General features: G+C 37.6%; 2 protein-coding genes, 1 long non-coding RNA gene and 1 pseudogene across 4 annotated transcripts in view; 2 read left to right on the top strand and 2 right to left on the bottom strand.

Moving 5' to 3' along the window:
* Window positions 1-20,646, bottom strand: part of LOC309631229 (cyclin-Y-like protein 1) — a 61,778-nt gene that overhangs the window by 38,922 nt on the left and 2,210 nt on the right. The gene's annotated exons all lie outside the window — the stretch shown is intronic.
* Window positions 1-20,646, bottom strand: part of LOC309631247 (cyclin-Y-like protein 1) — a 34,949-nt gene that overhangs the window by 13,309 nt on the left and 994 nt on the right. The window contains exons 2-5 of the mRNA XM_082397482.1: window positions 11,998-12,072; window positions 10,077-10,111; window positions 3,958-4,058; window positions 364-399 (exon numbers count right to left, since the gene is read on the bottom strand). Coding sequence (XP_082253608.1) covers window positions 364-399; window positions 3,958-4,058; window positions 10,077-10,111; window positions 11,998-12,072 — 247 coding nt within the window. The remainder of the gene's footprint in view (window positions 1-363; window positions 400-3,957; window positions 4,059-10,076; window positions 10,112-11,997; window positions 12,073-20,646) is intronic.
* LOC309631237 (10 kDa heat shock protein, mitochondrial pseudogene) lies at window positions 6,834-7,289 on the top strand (annotated as a pseudogene). The gene has a single exon. The product of its transcript is annotated as a 10 kDa heat shock protein, mitochondrial pseudogene (transcript).
* LOC309631277 lies at window positions 15,354-20,597 on the top strand. The gene is made up of 2 exons (XR_014246171.1): window positions 15,354-16,359; window positions 20,267-20,597. It is a non-coding gene; the product is annotated as an uncharacterized lncRNA (long non-coding RNA).

Below are 20,646 nucleotides of genomic sequence, written 5' to 3' on the forward strand. Positions count from 1 at the left end.
TATCCTATAACACACAGGACGACACCCCACAACAAAGCATTATCTAGCTCAAAATTTCAATAGTGCTAAGGCAAACCCTGTTTTAACATACAATGGATTTAATTTTTTAAATTCTCAATTTCAATTTCTAATACAGTAAATTATCAATATAACCCATATAAACAAATACTCTTTGGGATGCTCAGTAACCTAAGAATTAAGGGTCCTAAGATAAAAATAAATGATTCACTTCTATATTGTAATAAAAGCACTCGAATAATAAAAGCTTATGCCAGTAACATCTATAGTTATTACCTAACACTAAACTTGATACCTTGTAAATTAATTAGCTGGAATAACAAGATAGGTTTTAAAAGAGCTCACCTGTTCTTTATGTGGTAATATATTGCTAAGGTCATACTGTGGAGGAAAAAAAATACATTGTAATAACTGATTTTTATCATATCAGGCCTGAAGACATTTTTAAAAAGGGGTTAGCAAGGAGGGAAGACCTTCCAGAGGCCCAGTGGCCCCAAAATCCTCGAATTCAGAACAGTACCACATGGGTGCTTTCCCCCTTGTTTTAGGTTCTTCAGCTTTTAGCAAAATTAGGAGACCCAAAATGCTAGATATGCTGTTAGAAGGCATGTTTTGGTTGATTATTATAATATATAAATTATTACATATTTCCCCTGTCATTTGTCCTTCTACCCACAAAACCTTCTGTCCTGTACAAGTTATATCTATCTATACACATGCTTAAATTTAAGCCATATAGTAGTTTGTGTGTGGGGGTGTGTGTGTGTGTGTGTGTGGTTTTTTTGTCAGCCCCTGCATTTCAGTTGATTTAGTTCGCTATCCACCTACCCATCCGTTTTCCATTATTTCCCTAAAAGTAAATAATAAAAGTGCTCTATACCAAAATGATTTAAAATCACTTTTACATAATTATTAGAAAATTTAATAGCAAAATTTTATAGCCACAAAACTGATGATAGGTCTAGCTATCCTGAAATAAGCAGTGCTAATAATACAGCATAATACTACACAGTATACTATTAATGACAGGTATTTCCAAATTATTTTAAATAAAGTATTAACGAACAGATAGATACAAGTCCTTAGGTAGTCTTTTTTAAGTTACTATATTCCTAAGTTATTCACAGCTGTTGTATATTAGGCAACAAAGGGGTTCTCTGGTTAAGTTATATGCTCCCCTTTGTTCTCAGTGTCTAAAATGAAACTCAAAATAATTGAGGGAAGGCAAATCTGAATTTTATAATAGGTCTATAGAATCTTAGCACTTGTATAAAGGCCTGTAACACCGTTAGCATCAAAGATGGATACTTCTATAGTGCTTCAAAGTTTCATCTTCAAATTGATTTTAAAATCACAGCATTAGAAGTTTTATGATGGAAAGGACCACTGAACCGTAGATGACATTTAATTAAACAACCCATTTTACAAAGAAGGGAACCAAGGCTTAAAACTGACTTACCTAAGGTCCCACTAATTATCAGAAGCAGTTCTCTTTCTCCTGCCCTCTAACCAAATAGTGGCTCCCAAGCTCAGCTGCACACTGGGATCATCTGAGAAGCTTTAAAAACTGCCTGGCTTCTGCTTCAAGATGTTCTGATTTAACCAGCACTGGGTATGACTTGGGCATCAGGACTGTTTTTAAAGATCCCCAGATGACTGCAGCGTGCAGCAAAGTTTAGGGATGAATGAGTTAGGGTTAAGATCGGAGAATCACTCGGGATGCTTTTGTCCATATAATCATGCTTCACATCATTCCCCATCTTGTCAAAAGGTGTGTGTGCGTGGGTGAGAGAGAGAGAGACAGACAGACAGACACACAGACACTGTGTCTTGGAGGCGGGGGCAGGCGGGTGGACTTTGTGCATCCAGAAACATACATCTTGAAAAGTTGCATAAGTGATTCTAATAAGGCTCACCTACCCCACTGAGAACAACTACCCCACTGAAAACTAACCCCATGATAAACATTTTCAAAATCATTCCTAAAAGCCAATTGGCCCTATTAATTTTCTCAGTAAACCTTTATTTCACCAATAATGAATGTGATGAATGATCATTTTTAAAACTTCATGAGAGCAAATTAAAATTTACTGTACTTCCAAAAATTAGACTAGGTCGGGGAAAAAAAAGGATGAAACCTACTTGTCTGAGCAAGGTTAATCTTTTTTTTTTTTTTTTAATTTTATTTAATTTTACTTATTTTTGGCTGCATGGGGTCTTTGTTACTGCGCGCGGGCTTTCTCTAGTTGCCAAGAGCGGGGGCTGCTCTTTGTCGTGGTGCGCGGCCTTCTCACTGTGGTGGCTTCTCTTGTTGCACAGCACGGGCTCTAGGTGCGTGGACTTCAGTAGTTGTGGCACACGGGCTCAGGAGCTGTGGCTCGCGGGCTCTACGGCACAGGCTCAGTAGTTGTGGCGCACGGGTTTAATTGCTCTGCGGCATGTGGGATCTTCCCAGACCAGGGCTCGAACCTGTGTCCCCTGCGTTGGCAGGCAGATTCTTAACCACTACACCACCAGGGAAGTCCCTGAGCAAGGTTAACCTTCAAAGTACTTTTGAATTATATACTGGACATCAGACTCTTTTGAATTCAAAAGAAGCTGCGACTCTAGCCAAAGTAGAGTGGTTTTTGTACCCACAGATTCAGTGTCTTGGCTGAATAAAAACATTCAGTGATGATGTGATAAGTGCCCAAACTCAGGACTTTAGAGATGGGGCTCAGTTTTTGCTGAAACATGATTTGACTGCAACTATTATTGTAAGCAAGAGAGGAAAGTTACATTATTATGACTGTGAACTTGCTGTCTTTAATTAAAGTAGAAGTTACTGATAATTTAAAGAGCTAAAAAAAAAGCTGGCACATTAAAAACCAATTAAAAATATAATTAGCTTATAAAATTAAGACAACAAATAAAATTAAGGATAAGGACATTAATATTTTCAAATAGCATTTCCCAAACTGTGTTCTGGAAAATCAACATTCATATCCTAAGGAGATGTTAATGTTTCGTGGACAACCGCGAGGGAGGAGGCAAGAAGCTCTGCATCCCGTTTGGTTTTTCTCTCTTAAATAAGCTTGAAAGGTTCATCATTAGGGTGTTTTGAAAGTGCATCTCCAATTGTGGACTATGAGGTGCTCCCAGAAATTAAAGAATAGTTTCCATCATCATGACACTGTTCGTGCCTCCTTAAGTATAAGCCTGACCACAGCCATGTTTCCGAAACCTCACCTCTTTTATTGTTCTCTGCTGTGATTGATACAGTGTGTTGGAGATATATTTATATATATAAACAAAAATTAAATGTGTCTATTAAGTTAAAACCTCAGTTGAACAAATTTCGTCTACAAAGAAATTAAGCTTGAGTGTGTATTTCTTAAGACTGGTTTGATATATTCTCCCCCTCTTTGGGGGACAGGAAGGAGAAGTAAAATTTCATACAGAAATAGTGCAGGAAAAAAAAAAATGCACAGTGGGATAAATCTGACAAAATCCAATTAAATTTAAATGCAGATTCGCTTTGGTGCCAGTAGGGGACAAGCTGTTCCTTCTTCTAAGAGTAGCTTCCAAAGTAGTATACATTGTTTGAGGACTACAACTCATAAAGAAATAATTTTTTCTAGAAATAGCCAATAAAAAGTACCTCTCTTTCTCATTATGTTCAACAATGGCTTAACAACAGAAATGCGTCAAATAAAGATTTATACTTTTTCTGGGATTTCTTATTTGCTAACTGGCTTTCCCTTCTATCATGCGCTCTAAGATTAAAATGGAAACTGAAAATTCATATTTAGGTCCTTGAAATCAATCTATAGTTGACACCAGTTTTTTAACCTGATCACTGAAAAGGACAATTCAAATGAATGAAATTATGTATGGCTAGGATGCTTTTAGCGATAAGGGGGTCTGTCACTCAGCCCTTGGCAACCTACTTGTACTCACCTTTTTACTGTGGTTCTAAGATTAGGCTGGCTGACTGTGCTGTCATCTAGAAATATTGTTGAGCATGAGCTATACTTTTTAGTAAGCTGCCCTGGAGATACCTGAAGGGGAAGGGAAATAGAAGAAAATGTCACAGTAAGTTAAACCTATAAAGTGTGTTTTTTTCCTTGGTTAAAATGTCAAACGATAAAGCATTAAGAGTTTTCTTACACTCCATGAACTGCCTGAGTGTGATATCATGTGCAGCTCTATGGGAAACCTCTATACTCTGACTTCCACAGACGAGCTTTGAGAAATGGGTTATAAAATGCTGCCTTGATATAGTACCTATAATCAAACCTGGCAAGCGCCTATTATAAATTACCTTTATAATAATGTAAAAAGTTTAGAATAAGATTTCAGGGTTTTTTCCTTAAGCAACGAAATGCAGCTGAGATTTCCTATTTCTATTCATTTACTACAATAACACGTAATGCTTTCTGTAATACCGATGCCGGAGCATTTCACTGCAGTCAATGCACCCCAATAACAAATGTACTCGTTCAGGAGACAGTGAGACGAGACAAACGTTTTCGAATCAGAGGCTGGGCATGCCAGGGCTGCTCTATCGCTAAAAAGCTGGGGGCCGTAAGTCTCTCTGGGCCTCAACTTCCTTATCTGGAGGACAAAAAGGTACTGCTTAAAGATTCTCTCGCATCCAAAAAAAACGGATAAAACAACTCTGAGAATTTAACTTCTCACTTCATGTTTAAGTAAGACTGCCATTACATTACTCAAGTGAGAACCTCAGAGAATACTTGCCATTCATTTCAAAATTGTACTAATTCTGTTCTACGTGTTATTTGACACTCCTGCCTCACCCATGCTGCTCTCTGCCTGCAGTGCCTTTTTCTTCCTCCTGTCCCAGCAAGCTTGACCCCATCTTCCTCTAGGATCCCTTTGCCAGCAGGCACACCACAAAACTTCTCACTTTCTGCACACTCACACATCTAATTTACCAACTGTTCCATGGTCTCAGCTGCTTGCATAGTACCACCCTCTTAAGTAAACAAGCTTCTCCAGGTTAGGAAGATTCTTCTCCTACCTCCAGCTACTGAGCACAGAATCTGGGACAAATTAGGATTCAACAAGTGTTTGAGAAATTATTTAAGATCAGTTACAACTGGAGGTAAATCTTACTAAAGATACAAATTCGTGAGAATTTATCTACAGTGGTGTTGGATAGGTGACAAAGAACTTTTTGAGACCCTCTAGAGAATGAACTATCTTTAAAACACTTTAGAAGTATCCATTTATTTGTGAAGAGCCCATGAACATGGCAACAGTCAAATACTAAAATGGCCTAAACTATGTTAGGACAACTCTCTTCCTTAAAGTAAGGCCAATAACCAAATCCCAATCACTGAAAGCCACTGGAAGGAAGAGTAGCATTCTTTAATACCACAGAATACAAACAATTTTAAAGCTGGGTTTTGTTTTTGGTTTTTGTTTGCTTACTAATTCAGATGAGCCTTCCTTCCTCCTATTAATATAAAATAGTTTTCACCATGCTGTCACACTCTCCCATCAATGTCCTCCACAAATACATGAAAGGTGAGGCAGGGAGAAAATCTAGTTGATGCTTTTTAAAATACAGAGCATTTAAATAAAAATTGCCAGTATCCAATAATCAGAAATATCCAAATGGCATATATAAAACACCATTTTGCTTGTTTCAGATGCTTTATGCAAAGCCACTTATTCCTTATTAACAAAAAGTTCTAGATGTAACATATTTGAAAAGTATCACTGTTTGGAAGACTAATTTCTCCTTCAAGCTAGAAATGTTTTAAACTAAAACTCTGATATGGTCCTTAAGCTATTTGGTTAATGTGTAATTTTAGAATCTCAAAAAACAGATACAGCATGAAAAATGAAAATTCACTCATTCAAATACTTTGATTCTAAACGAAGCAGGTTATCTTTTAAGGTCACTACTATTAGGGTATAATATGACATACACTACACGTTATAAAAGTCAATTCTGACCAAAAATCTATATATATGAGGGGAATAAAAATAGTAAGGAAATGTACCAAAATATAGACTAGTTGGTAGAGCTCTGGGTGCTATTTATCCTGTTTTCCTCTATTAAAAACTTTTTTTTCTATTATGAATGTATATTGATTTGTCTTTGGAAATATTACTGCTAAAACATTTAAAATTTTTAATTAGATGTGGTCTATAGTCCTATGGGGGCTCATTTAATGTATCAGCAACTTACAGTCTACTGGCTCGATCCTACAAAAGAAACACTTCCACAGGCCTACTCCTGAAACTATTCAAACTTTCCAGCATCTAGTGTTCACTAAAGGATGGCAGAATTGAAGCCTCTGAGCAAAGCCTAGATATGTTAGCTGCCAGCAGATTACTTTCCTCTCATCTTGCTTGAAAATTTAAGATAACTGTCCTTTATGATTAAAGCCTTACCATTGCTGGCTCACAACCTCAATAAACTGCACTGACACACATAAGGGTATAAAATGCAAATACAAAAAAAAAAAAACAAGTAGCAAAAAACACTACTGACAGTTTAATGTTCATAGGTATTATTTCAATTGGTCACTGAAGAAGAGTATTTATCTTCATTCAGCACTAAGGACAAAATACATGGACTTTTACAATCTTTCTAAGGGGAAAGGTTGCTTAGTAGACTTCAGGTTTAATGGTGAAGACTAGAAAATAATCATACCTAGGAGGCTAGTAAGTAACAACCCTCAAAGCTTATCATTAAAGGTCAAGTGCCTTTTGAAATCCTGCCCCCACCCAATGACTCTTCCCATTGTGCCTACTGCCTCTGATTTTAACCCATTAAAAGAATAAAGCTGGAGAGAGCGAGAGAGTACGAAGGGCGGCAACCCGAGTCATGGCAGGACAGGCATTTAGAAAGTTTCTTCCCCTCTTTGACCGAGTATTAGTTGAAAGAAGTGCACCCGAAGTTGTAACCAAAGGAGGCATTATGCTTCCAGAAAAATCGCAAGGAAAAGTATTGCAAGCAATGGTAGTAGCTGTTGGATCAGGCTCTAAAGGAAAGGGTGGAGAGATTCAACCAGTTAGTGTGAAAGTTGGAGATAAAGTTCTTCTCCCAGAATATGGAGGCACCAAAGTAGTTCTAGATGACAAGGATTATTTCTTATTTAGAGATGGTGACATTCTTGGAAAATATGTCGACTAAAATAAGTCACTATTGAAATGGCATCACGTGAAGCTGCCACTGAAGTTCTGAAATCTTTCATCCTGTAAATAATTTCCGTGTTTCTTTTATAATAAAGTAATGATATCCAAACTAATGATATTCAGTGTCTCTGAAATTTAGTTTTCTCTGTATTGATTTAAACATTCCCAAATAAAAGTATATAAATGAAAAAAAAAAAAAAAAGAGAATAAAGCTGAAGTTCACTTTTTTCTTCCCCCTTTTCACAAGTTTTGGATACGTTTATTAAGAATCAATGACTTTAACTGAAACGTCTGTAATACTCCATCTATGTTGCACATTAATGGACAATATGGTAGGGTGAGTGGTTTGAATAGAATTCATACTCCAGGCCTTAGTAGAAAAGTATAATATTCTAATTATAGGTATAATCAAAAATATTGTCTGAATTAATATCGTTAATTAGATTGAATTAAACTTCAAACTCAGAACCTATATTCAAAGAATAAATCTAAGTTTGAGTAGACTGACCACAAATCTATTTCCTCTCCCCCTTCTTTCAGATATCATCTCATTAGAATTAAAGGCATTTTTTAAAAAACCTATACATAAGACAGGATAAACAGCAGATGATTTTTAATGTTTGAAAGGTGAAAAGACTAGATAAAGGAGTGGTAACTGACATGGCAGAACAGAGGAAGCACAACCTTGGTACCTACAGAGAGTGACTAGGACAGGAACAAGAAAACCAGTTTGTCTTACAGAACCCAAGGCAGGCTCAGAGTTCAGAGGCGTGGTCCCCAAATCCTTGCAGTGAGGCCCATCAGTTAACGAGTTGTCCAAGTGATGCTTCCAATTAGATCTTAACAGACAGCCAAGGACCATCACACGTTTGAGGGAAGCCCCCAACAAGTAAGAGATCAAAACAGGAAGAAGGAATGGGACTTCCCTGGTGGCGCAGTGGTTAAGAATCCGCCTGCCAATGCAGGGGACACGGGTTCGAGCCCTGGCCCAGAAAGATCCCACATACCACAGAGCAACTGAGCCCATGCGCCACAACTACTGAGCCTGCGCTCTAGAGCCCATGAGCCACAACTACTGAAGCCCACACGCCCTAGAGCCTGTGCTCCGCAACAAGAGAAGCCACTGCAATGAGAAGCCCACGCACCCAACAAAGAGTAGGCCCAGCTCACCGCAACCAGAGAAAGCCCACGTGCAGAAACCAAGACCCAATGCAGCCAAAAAATAAATAAATAAAATAAAATATAAGGATGCTTTAAAAAAAAACAAAACCAAACAGGAAGAAGGAATTGATGGGAGTGATAAAAACTCAGGAGCAAATGAGAACTTGAAATTGCATCAGTGAAAAAAAGAATGACAGGATATAAGAGAACTCTATAAATTGAAAATAAGGTAGACAAAACAATATATTCAATAGAAGGATTAGAGCACAGTCAAGGAAATCTCCAGGAAGCAGGACAAAAAGACAAAATGCAAAGCAGGAGGGGAAAAAAGTTAGCCATCTGGTAAGTCTAAGACTTCCAACATCCGAATAATAGGAACCTGGAAGAAAAAAACAGAATATCAAAGAAACACACAAAAAAGGTCTATACCAAACCAAATTATGAAATTTCAAAATCCCAGGGAGAGGGAAGGTACTAAAAGGTTCCCGAGAAGGAAGGGGTGGGGGGAAATGACTAAAATCGGTAATGTACAATGTACCATACAATGTCAACAGGTTTAAGAGCAACAGTGTAAATGAGAAGATGAGAGGGAAGTGTCTTTAGAACGGCAAAAATTAGTTTCAACTGAGAATTCTATACTTTATCAAATAGAAGGAGTTTCAGAGAGGCTAGATCTCTATAAACTTTCTGCCCATGTGCCCTTTTCCCAGGAAAATGTGCTCCAGTAAAACAAGGAAGTATAACAAGACAAGAGGGAAACAGAATCTAGGACATAGGGGATCCAACATAAGAGAGCAGAGTTATGTGAGATCCCAGATGACTTCACACAGATATCCCAGGAAAAGAGGCATAGAGCAGGCCTAGGGGAACACTAGTCTATATGGGAGTAGGAAGACAAAAGATTGGGGAAAAGTGTCTCCAAGAAAAAAATGGAACAGATGTGGCTTAGTAGACGGAAAATATTTTTGATAGGCATGTGACAAATGTTAAAACATTTGGGGAAAAAAATAGCTGTTAGAAAACAGGCAAGTGAATATAGTCAGGAAATTAATTCCACAGAAAAAATGAAGAATGTGAAAGCAGGGAGACCGGGCAGGGAGCTACTTACTGCATTTGGCTGTGTGAGATCACGTTGGCTAGGAAAAGGGGGGTTGGGTTATCCTAGAGAAGTGCAGAAGTGCTCCACTTTCATTAATATTTAAGAAAAAGAATGAAGGGTGTACAAGGAGGAGGCACAGTCAGAGAACTATATGGCTCAGCAATGCACAATATTTGCAGAGTCGTAGTAATGTAAACATTGATTCTGATTTAATAAAAACTGATACATGTTGAGGGAACACAGGGAGGGAAATAACGTCATGGTGGACCGAAGAAGCTAAGCTGTCACCTGCTATGACAAGAAGTCAATGGACAGTGCTAAAAATTAACTTACCTGTTATACTTTTATTACTTTGGTTAAAAAATAAGATCAAAAACATAAGGCAAAAGAATTTAAGGCAGATCTTTATACTACAACCATATTAGTGAAATTTAACTTAAATGTCAGAACCCTTAAAAAATGGGCACTACTAAGTCAAAGACTTTCCTGAATACATTTGATAATTAGGAAAACAGAGATTTAGAAAATCTACCAAAAAGAGGTCCATGCTAACAGTATTGGATCCATCATATTTTTAGGAATCATGGCAGACATATTTTTAATTCAAACTATTAATTTCTTAACTTTTCAACTGTTTACTTACATGGTTTAAATGGTTGCTCTTCCTCTCTTCCCGCACTAAGAATAAAAAAAATTAACTGATGAATTCTGATACAAATGCCATAGAAAAATAAAAGTAGTCACTAATTATTTGATGGATTACCAATAACACAATGAGATAAAATTCCATTCTATTTTTTAAAATAATTTCCAACAAAATATATAATTTAAATCACCCAGCAAGATGAGTCCTAGAAATAAAATCTAAAAACTTAGTTTCACTTTTTTGACCTAATAGATATTCTGTATTAGGTACAAATGAAAGACTCCCCATTTACAAAAGAAAAGGACAAAGCAAATTAGGCCAGGTGAGAAACTTAGCTAATAAAAAAATTTACCTGCTGCATAGCTGAACTACTAGCCAGGAGTATTTTCTAATTCTTCATTTACACACAGCTTACTTTAATTACCACAATCTACAGATGACAACTCTAAGAACCAGTTTCTGGCCAGGCACTCATCTCCGAACGCACCAGTATCTCTGGAAGCATCCTGAACCACTTAATGGTAACCTACTCAAATACCTTACTGAAAAAATACACAACTGGAAAGTAACCTACGTTAAACGTAAATTTTAAAATGTGTGTGCTGACCTAAATGAACATATCTACAGCACACAAAACTGTTTTGCTCCAACAAAGGCCAGAAGAATAAAAGCCTGAAGAGGGTCTTAGGCCACACTCTTGCTCACATTGCCTCCTTTAACTCCAGACAGGCATCACAGGCACGGATTCCTTAAGGCTGAAGAGAGAGACAGGCATGGGACAGCTTTTCTTTTACTGTCTCCAGAGCCCCTCTACATGTGAGCAGCTCATGGCTCTGGAAGAAACTGAGAAATAGAGCAATCCTAACCAGAAATGAGTGGCTCAAGTACACACACTAGAAAAATGCAAGTTAGAAACCCCAGGAGCTTCCAGGTTGGTGAACACGTAGTACCCTTGCAGAGGGCATCAAAGCTCTGTGCCCTGTCCCCATGCCTGGCCCTATGCATCTCTTCCATCTGGCTGTTCCTGAGTTATATCCTTTTATAAAAACCAGTGATCTAACGGAAAAAAACAAAAAGCAAAACAACAACAACAAAAAACCAAACCTCCGTTTTTTATTGTGCTGCTTCACTTTAAATATTATGGAATGTTCACTTCTTGTATTCCTGCTCTCGTAATCAACTGAACAACTTGGTCACGTATGGCTTTTTAGCAAATAAACTAGGATTTAACATAACATTAAGGAAGACAAGCAGGCAAGCAGGAGTGCAAAAAATTCTACGGTTCTGATTCTCATCTTAAAACAAGGAGGACACAGGAGATTTATATGAGTTTCACATGCTGAGGATAATCTTCTGGAAAACCCCATATGGCATGTTGCTCTTATTACCCTGGCACAGCACTACATTAGGATGAGAAAGTTTTGAATAGCTTAAAAGTTCTGAGTAGCATAAATCTGGATGTGAGATAGGCTCGTCTGGTTGAACACTGTGTAAAACAGGGCCAAAATCACAAGGCTCAATTCCCATATATAACAACTGATTTTTCTGATTTGATCAAATGAAAACCTAACTGTGACCTAAACCCTATCATTTGTCTTTAACATATGTGCTCTTCGGAGCAAGGGGAAAAGGACAAAGTAGCATGGAGAAATAGACCACATCTAAATCATGTGGCCAGTTGACTATGTTGATAAAGAGGTGGCAAAATGTATAAACAGATAGTCTAAGTGTTCTCCTCCCTAAAACACTGACAACTAAAGGAAACTGTATCATCAACATATTAAAATAAGACAAGTGAATACATAAAAAAAGTGAAACATTTAAACCACTGTAAGAGTTTTTCTAAATACCTCCTATAATACACAAAACAAAAACAGTTTTCACTCTTTTTCTCAGGGAAAAAAAAGCATTGCCTTACCATCTGTTTGAGGTTTGCTCAGAAAAATTGTGCTTGCCCTTGGGTGGTCAGAAGGGTTTGGTTCCAAAGCTAAGTCTGTATAGGAAGAAGAGAAAAAGGTGTGGTGATTTAGTTGAGTAGAAAAATACATGATTTTAAAGATAGCTACACATTGATTGAAACCACTTTTAATAGTCTTGAGAAGAGCTTTTAGTAATGACAAAAAGGCAATTTTAGTAAAGGCACAATATAAAAATTCTATTGGGAAACAGCAAAATTGTAGAAACTCTCCATACATGTGGAATAAAACCATGGCTATGTCTTAGACTTCTTTAACTTGCACCTAAATAATCTATGCCAGTTTTAGGTGAATCATATATGCGACTCCCCTCCTATTTATCAATTAAAAATTCAGTCACCCTCTTTTAAAGCTGATATTACTAGCACACTCCAGGAACAGTCTCAAGAAGCAAGTTATGCTGTGGCCAACTACTGTCAGATACCAGCTCAATATATCAAATATGCCAAAACGAAGTGAGTTGCTTTTGGCAAATGTTCTTCAGACAATCAAATGGCTAATTCTAACTCCATTCAACAAATGAACTCATTTAATTGGCTGTGGTTTATCTGGGGGCTATTCATCATGGCAGATTTAAGAGGACTACATAAAAGTTCAATGTTCTAATCTAGAGGAACACTTCCATGATAGTGATTTTTAACTTTGCCCTCTATTTCCAAAGCTAAACTCACTTCTTCATTCCACGCTGCATGATTAATTTGGGGCTTCAATAAGAGTACTTTCTGGAGCAGATCATAGGGCTACTAGAAAAAAATTTTGGCCATACCTACACGAAAAGGTGGGTCTGCCTGTAGCCCACCTTGCACCAAGGAGGGATAGCGTCTTCTATTTAGGCAGAAATACAAAACAAGCACAAGCTACCACACAGGATAGTAAGGTTGTTGTTTAAAACAAACAAACAAACATAAAAGCCCTATGACACTTCCTCAGCAAAGTCCATCTCAAACCATTTAACCAATCTTTTAAGAAACTGGACCAAGATTCAGATAAAGAGTAATGGTTAAGGCAATTATTTCCCAAACCACATAATAACTGATCTGTTTTTGAAAGATGGCTTTGATGGTCAAAGTGAAATACAAATATATCCCTGCCTCTTAGAGAATCCAAAGAATACACACATTGATATATTAAAAACTAATTAGTCTAGTAGTGAATTCTGTCTAACCCAGCATTTCACAAATGTATCTACCTAGAATCCCCTGTTCCCACCCAGAAAGAATTTTGCACGAACAGTAATTTGGGACTTCCCGTTTTAACAGGAATCTGAGCCATCCATTTGAATGTCATTGCCAGCACTAGTAATTTACAGAGCTAAACCAACTGCTTTGTTCTTCATGAAAATTCCTTCACTGAATTTGAAGTTTATCAAGCTGCTTTTGGAGAAAATATTCTATTCAACATTTTTATGTAAAAGACCCATATAATTATTTTAAAGTTTTTTTCTCCTACATATTTGAAAAACTAAGACAATGGGAAAATAAATTATTTCAGCTGTACACAAAATGGCAGGCAGAGACTTTCACAGCTGCCTCTAACCTATAGCTTCCGAAAGAATTCATGACTACTTACCTATACCAAAAAGAAAGTAAATAGACTACATTTGAATCTAAAAAATAAGCAGAAATGTTTGCAAAGTAGCTGTATTATTTATCAGTGTCTATGGCATGGTAAAACTTAACAATTTTCAATGGAAGTCCAGGAAAATTAAGTGCCAGAATCAAAGAGAAGCAAGCTTTAACACACACACACACACACACACACCCGCCAAACCAAGATGTGCTACTACACATCTAAATACAAAAATCAAGAAGGCTGGGATAAAAGAAATGACAACATGCAAAAAAAAAAAGTAAACTTAGCCCAAGTGACCAGAAAAAAGCTGGCACTCTCCCTACTCTATCCTAGGGGGTTCAAAGGTAGGCACAGGACCCAGGACCGGCCAATCAATCACAGCTGTCCTGGGACTTCCCAAGAAAAGAGAAAGGCAGAACTGTACTCTAGGATCCTTAGCTAGTCTTGAGCTGCTGGACACTCCCCTTGCTATCATGAGGGGAAAGGCTTTTCAGGAGACATCAACAGAGGAGAGCAGAACTGAGGAGATCATTTCACTCCTGGGTCAAGTAGTGCTTAACTCTGTGATGTTCTTTTAACTTGCAACTGAAGGAGACCTGGTTAATCAGCAGTACTGATGATCACACTAAAGGTGGGGAAAGGTAAAAGTCACTTGCTCATTCCTTTAACAAATATCATGAACAAAAATCTGCATGAGACAAAACGATGCTCTGTTTAAAAAATTACACACAACCATTCACAATCATTAACACACAATGATTCACAACCGTTACTTTTAGTTGCTTTTCTTATACGTTAAAAAAAGCTCTAATTAGTGTACAATTTATGTCTTCTTGTTACTAACAAGCGCTCTCCACCCCACTGTTGCATATTTATTGTCTAATGAATACACACTGGCCCATCAAGTGTTATTCCTATACTGGACTTAGCCAATCCCCTATTGCTGGGGATTGGTGCTTACAAAGTTCTATTCTTAAAATATTATGAGGAAAATCTTCATGTACATAGTTTTTTAAAATAATGGTTTTATCTCCTTAGCAAAGATCTTCGGAAGTGGAATGACTAAGCCAAAAGGTTAGATCACTTTCACGGCTCCATGTACAATGCTAAATTGCTTCCTAAAGAAGGTGGGGGGCACATTAGGGTATAATGCTACCAATCATGACATTTTGAGTTCCTACCCTTGCTTTGGATACTTGAAAAAAAAAAAAAAATTCCTACTGATATGAATGAGGAACCTCACTGTAGATCTAATTTGTATTTCTTTTGATTACACAGTTTGACCATTTTCCCACAGTTATCAGTGTTATTTCCACTTTGGTGAGTTGGCCTATCATTTGAATGTACTGTAAACACCAGGGCCCTACTGCTGTCAGTTTGCATGAGGTTTTCAGAAAATATTAATCTTTTGTTTATAGCCTATATAACTAACAATTTTCTATATAACTTGCACTTTTTGCTAATGAAAAATACCACATCACTACCTTATAGAATGCACATGTGAGCCATTAGACAGTAAACTCATACATACACACAATATTTCTGCACTTCCCATTAACTATCTTCCCAAGAGCCTAAGGAGACTATGATAAAACCTACCACACTCTTCACTATCACAAAGGTAAGACTGCCAACTATTAAGCAAAGCTTTACCACCCACCATCCCTCTCATCCCTCTCCCCACCACATGCACACACAGTAATTTAGAGACTTCAGGAAGTTACTGTGCATTCAGGAAATTACATGGATTCTTCCGAAAGTTATTTCTTTAGAAACCTCTAAGAATGTTTTACCCAGGAGAAATATTCTTGAGCTCATGATTAGGGGTTATGATTAAAACTGTATTTTAAGACCCATCATTTTTGTATTATCAATTTAAATTGCAACTTATTTGACAGCATGATAGGTCGATGTAGAAAAAGTATGATTAAAAAAAAATTAAACTCGGTCTTAATGTAAACATTCCTCAGAGGAAACCTGTAAAACACCACCGACACTGAATACTGTTTTTCCTCCAATCTAAGATTCTACCAGTTGTTAAGATCCATCTCAATTGCAGTTGTTAAAAGTGTGAAAACATAGGCAACTCTGAACAAATGAAATGCATTACTGAAGGCTAAAAGTGTTAAAACTATGCTATCAAACTGTCGATAAATGATTTTTCCTTGTTAAAATATTAGAGGGAGAGGGAAGTGACCAAGAAAGCATCTGACAGAAGCAGCATATTTCAGAAAGCGATTAATATCAACATATTGATTTCAATATATTCCAAATAAACAGGAGATGTCAGCAGTTTCTGGGCCAACTGCTGAGCACCAGTTTACTTAACGGTAACCACTGCATTTACTGAACTGCCCTAGCATCCCTGTACTGTACAGTGTATTAGTTTTATGGCTCATAAGACAAACATTACAACCCTTACAATTACCATGGAAACTGATGATCTCATCTCTCTGAGTCCACACTTGCCACCGCAGTCAGGGAGGTCCTGCCAGCCGGCCCTGAGCTGGGCGGCCTCACCAGCGGGGACACAGCAGGCTCCTGCACCTGCCAGGCTACTGCTCACCCAAGCCTTGATCCTGCTTCCCTAGCTTCTGACCATCCTGGCTTCCAAACTTCCCAGCTCTGGTTTCCAACTGCTTCTGTACCTGCCTCTACCCTGGTTCTCAGTTTTGCCTTATTTTAATCCTCAATCAGTGTTACAGTGATCATGACTGAGAGGTGACACATAGGTTAAGTACACCTGGCTTTATATATTTCTAAAGAGTACTTTACTCAGTTTCTTGGACTTTTAAGAACCTTTGTGGGTTGCAAGTTACCTTCATTTCATTTCACATTACGCAGTGTTACTGTTTTAACTCTTAAGTTTTATTACTTTAATACACTAAACCAACAACAACAAAAAAGGGTGAGAAAAAAGGTAGTATTCCAAAGAAGCTCACATAATGTCAACAATAAATTCTGTTCCTATATGCCATGCATTTGGAATTTACAGTCCTACTCTCTATCAATACTCATTTTTAAAACCTTGGACAACTCAATTTATACCTAAGAGAAGAATTCCTACACTACCTAACTCAGAACATGGTGAGAATCAAATGAAATGCAAGAACAATGTATATACTACAGCCTATTTTAGACCCTTATTAATATCGCTTTTTTGTTCAAGCCACTGTTGGCTCTCACCTGAGCTACCGCACCAGCCTCCTAACTGGTCTCCCTCTCTGCTTCCTTCCACCCTTACAGTCTATTCTCACACAGTAGCTGGTCTGATCTCCCTCCACCCTCTCTACCCCCCTTCCCTTTTTCTAAGAATTAACATCATTCCCCTGCATATAATCCTTCAATGGTTTCCCATTACAATTAGGCTAAAATTCATATTTTTTGGTCAAGGCCCACTAGGCATACAAGGTCTTAATCCCCCATATTCCTCCTGGCATTCATTCACTCAGCTGCAGCCACCCATCTTTCTGTCCTTGGCACGCATCAAGCATATTCCCTTCTTAGGAACTGCACAGAAGCCTCTTCTCCCACAGCCTCACGTGGCTCTCTTAGGACTGCTCATGGGTCGCTAAAGGAGAGAAGCTGTCTTTAACCACCCCTTGTAAAACTGTCCTCCTCCCCAGCCCATTACCTTCATTTTCTTTCTTAGTGTTCTCACTACCTGATGTTATTCTTGTGTCGTCAGCCCCCAGGCACCTCCAGAAAGGAAGGACCTGAGTTAGGATACGGGTTTTGTCTTGTCTAACCACTGTTTGTCCTGCCTCTGGAATGGTGCCTAATAATCAGGTTTCAGTGTACCCAAAACCAGTTAAGTTTCTCCCAATTTTCCCACATCATCTAAGATTTCTTCTAATGCTGTCTTTTGATGTGTCTGTCACCTAAGACCAGAGTTAATTTCAGATCTCTTAGAGTAGTAGTTTAGTTACTCAGAATCAAAGACACAAGACAGGTTACCAAGAACCACGAAAACCTAAAAGAGGAAATCTAATGTTCAGTGAAAAATCAATGGTAACTTTAATTTGGGAAAAGAACATTTAATGTTAAAATACCTTTACTACAAAATGACTCACCCTATGAATTTAATGAAGTCGTAAGACAAAGTGTACAATCAGAATGCTATAGGGAAGTATCAATACAATGCATCAGTTTTTACCTGTGTCCCCTGAATAAAGCATTATAATGGGATTATAAAAGATGCTCAACCATAAAGGCTGGGTAAATGAATTATGCTCCAACCATTCGATGGCACAGTAAACAGCTGGTAAAAGGCAGGCTGTAGAGCCATGCGCAGTTGCATGGAAATACGTCACCCTGGAGGACTCTCTAGGTGCCAGCACGGTTCCCGGAGCTGCATGCCGTTACTTTTCTTTATAACAAAAAGTCACAAAGTGGCACATAAAGAACAATCCCATCTTTGTAAAATAAACACAATGTTATGTTTATATGCATACAAAAGGTTCAGGAAGAATCAGCACCAAAATATTAATAAAGATTCTGGATATTCTGAGTGTGAGTGAAGGACTTTTCTGTGTTTTCTAAATCTTTTACATCAAATGTTTATTAATACTGTCACCAAAAAAAGGAAAGATCTGTTGCTCAGAGGTTTTTCCACATCATATTGCCAATTCCTTCCCTACCCACTCTTCAGGGGGATGGGAGGTAGGGGTCACTTGAGAGAGCACCTTTCACCAGAAAATTAGCAAAGCTCCTAAGGTCAGAACATAAAGGCTGTAGGAAAAGTTGATGAATAAAAATAAAATCAGATAATAGGACCGTAGCATCTTATTTTCTATTATGACACTACCATCAGTTATATTAGATATACTGTTAAAGACAAAGTAGTAAAAAATTCTTTTGAGTCTATCTGAAATCTATACTACGTTCTTAGGAGTTACTTTTTTGAGATGGCTTGAAGAAATCATGTTCTTCTCCAATGTTTCTGAAGAACAAGACAGAGCATCATTTATGGACGATTTTCTCTAAGTAACCAAATAATTCTTCACTGTAGAAAAGCCAAAATGTTTTATATCTGAGTAGGTATTTCTCAGTTTCCAGGGAAACTGATACAAAATTGTCTGAAATAAAGACATTAAGAGCAAACTTCCAATGTGCCTGTACTTTATATTTGGTGTTCTGACCTTGTTTCTATGGAAACTTCATTAATAGGCAAATGCTGAAATTGAGGTTTCTCTTATCACTTTATTGAATGCCCCCCCAAAAAAGACAAATTGAAATGAAATTTTAACAATCCTGTTAAACATAAAAAGGTAAATTCTGTACTCATGAACTCTATTTTTCCAGTTCCTGATTTAGCACTCCTTCCTTACCATACATAGTCGTATGCTAAATGCTTAGTACCTCACCTGCCCGCTTACCAGCTTCCCCTAGTGTCCCTCTGTGCAGGGCATTCTCGGCTTCAATTGGATTTCACCAGAACAAACTCTTTAAATTATATCAACGTGTTTACCTGACTGATAAATTTAGGCTATTTCATGACTTCTACTTTTATTCATATCCATTGCAATGTATGTACAGACAGAGAATGGAGAGGTAAATGTTGCTTCTGAGTTGTGTACAATCAACTGGAATGGCAATAATCAAAACTGGAGTATGCTGAGATAGGCCTAACTTATGGATAAATTATAAAATATAAGGTGCACTCTAAACAGTTTCTTAAGCATCCCAAGAACTGAATTTGGCATATCTACCACCTCCCAAGTCTGTCTCTTTTGTTCAGTAGCTGTGTTACACAGTCATTTCAGATCTCTAAGTCTTGGCTTCTTCATCGGCAACAGAGGGAGAATATATACGGGCCTTATTTGTAGATGGAAGGGCCAAGTGAAATACACAAGAAAATGCATTGTACATCTTAAAAGAATTCTATAAAGGTCCAATTTTCGTCTCTCATCCTACACTAGCCAACTACTAACTGTTTTTAAAAATCATTTAGAGGCTTACCTTATAGCAACAAGCAGAGCAGTTTTCACAAGTACTTACGTGCTTTGTGTTTAAAGCTACAATTAATTCACATAATTTGTTCATTCTTTCACAATATCTAACTATTCTGAAAAGGGAGTACTTTCCACTTACAAAGCCACGTCCATCATAAGGGTGAATCCACAGGCTTAATTATTCTAACTTTTAAAGAAATTAAATAAACCCAACTAAAATTTAAATAGAAGAGCTGTAAGACATTTCGTCTATGAAATAATGAAATAATCTCTGGCATTTAAATGAAACAAATGGGCCAGTGGGGCTTTAACATCTTTATGATACAATGTTTTATACTTCAAAGAACAGTCTTTATTAAAGTGCCACTATGCTACCCAGAAATTTTTTTTTTTAACCTAGAGCCATCCCTTTCCAAAATTCTAGAGGCAAAAATCAAACATTTCCTCTCTTCTCTCTCTCCTCTCCTCCCCGACAACACCCACCCCCAGCCACTTAGTCTTCAGAACTTTTACTTGAACATTCTTAAAGTTAAATAGTATTCTACTGGGTGGGTGGGGGGGGGGGTGGAGGAGGGAGCCATGGAGACATTTTTCTGCAGGATGGATGTGGTATGTTAACTCCCAAACCTTTATATTACAAATTACAATCTGAATTTGTTTTTTCTCCTTTGAAACTTCTGTCCAGCAGTCTCAGGAACCACCTCACCCCTCCCTTAGAACAGGCAACGTGCAAAAGAAGTCGGTTAAGGCTGTGCAGCTGAAGACATACTTGTGTCAAAGTGGGAATTTAAAAGTAATCAGAACTCCATGGGGTCTCCTTTGGTAAAGAAAAAAAACCCAACAACTATTCTCTGCAGCCGTGGCAGTAACGTTTCACACCGTTCACAGTTATTTTAAGCCCCTCTCCCACCATTTTCTTTCCTATCGTGTTCAAATTATAGTTAGAAGGGATAAAGTAGCTTCTATCAGGGCGACTGAAAACATTAAAATCCAAAGAATTTTAGTTAAGAACACCACACTGACTCTGTCCATCTCTATTTTGAATTTAAATGACAAATCCTCTAA

The sequence above is a fragment of the Balaenoptera borealis genome, assembly GCF_965194805.1.
Source record: "Balaenoptera borealis genome assembly, chromosome: 6".
NCBI classification, from domain to species: domain Eukaryota; kingdom Metazoa; phylum Chordata; class Mammalia; order Artiodactyla; family Balaenopteridae; genus Balaenoptera; species Balaenoptera borealis.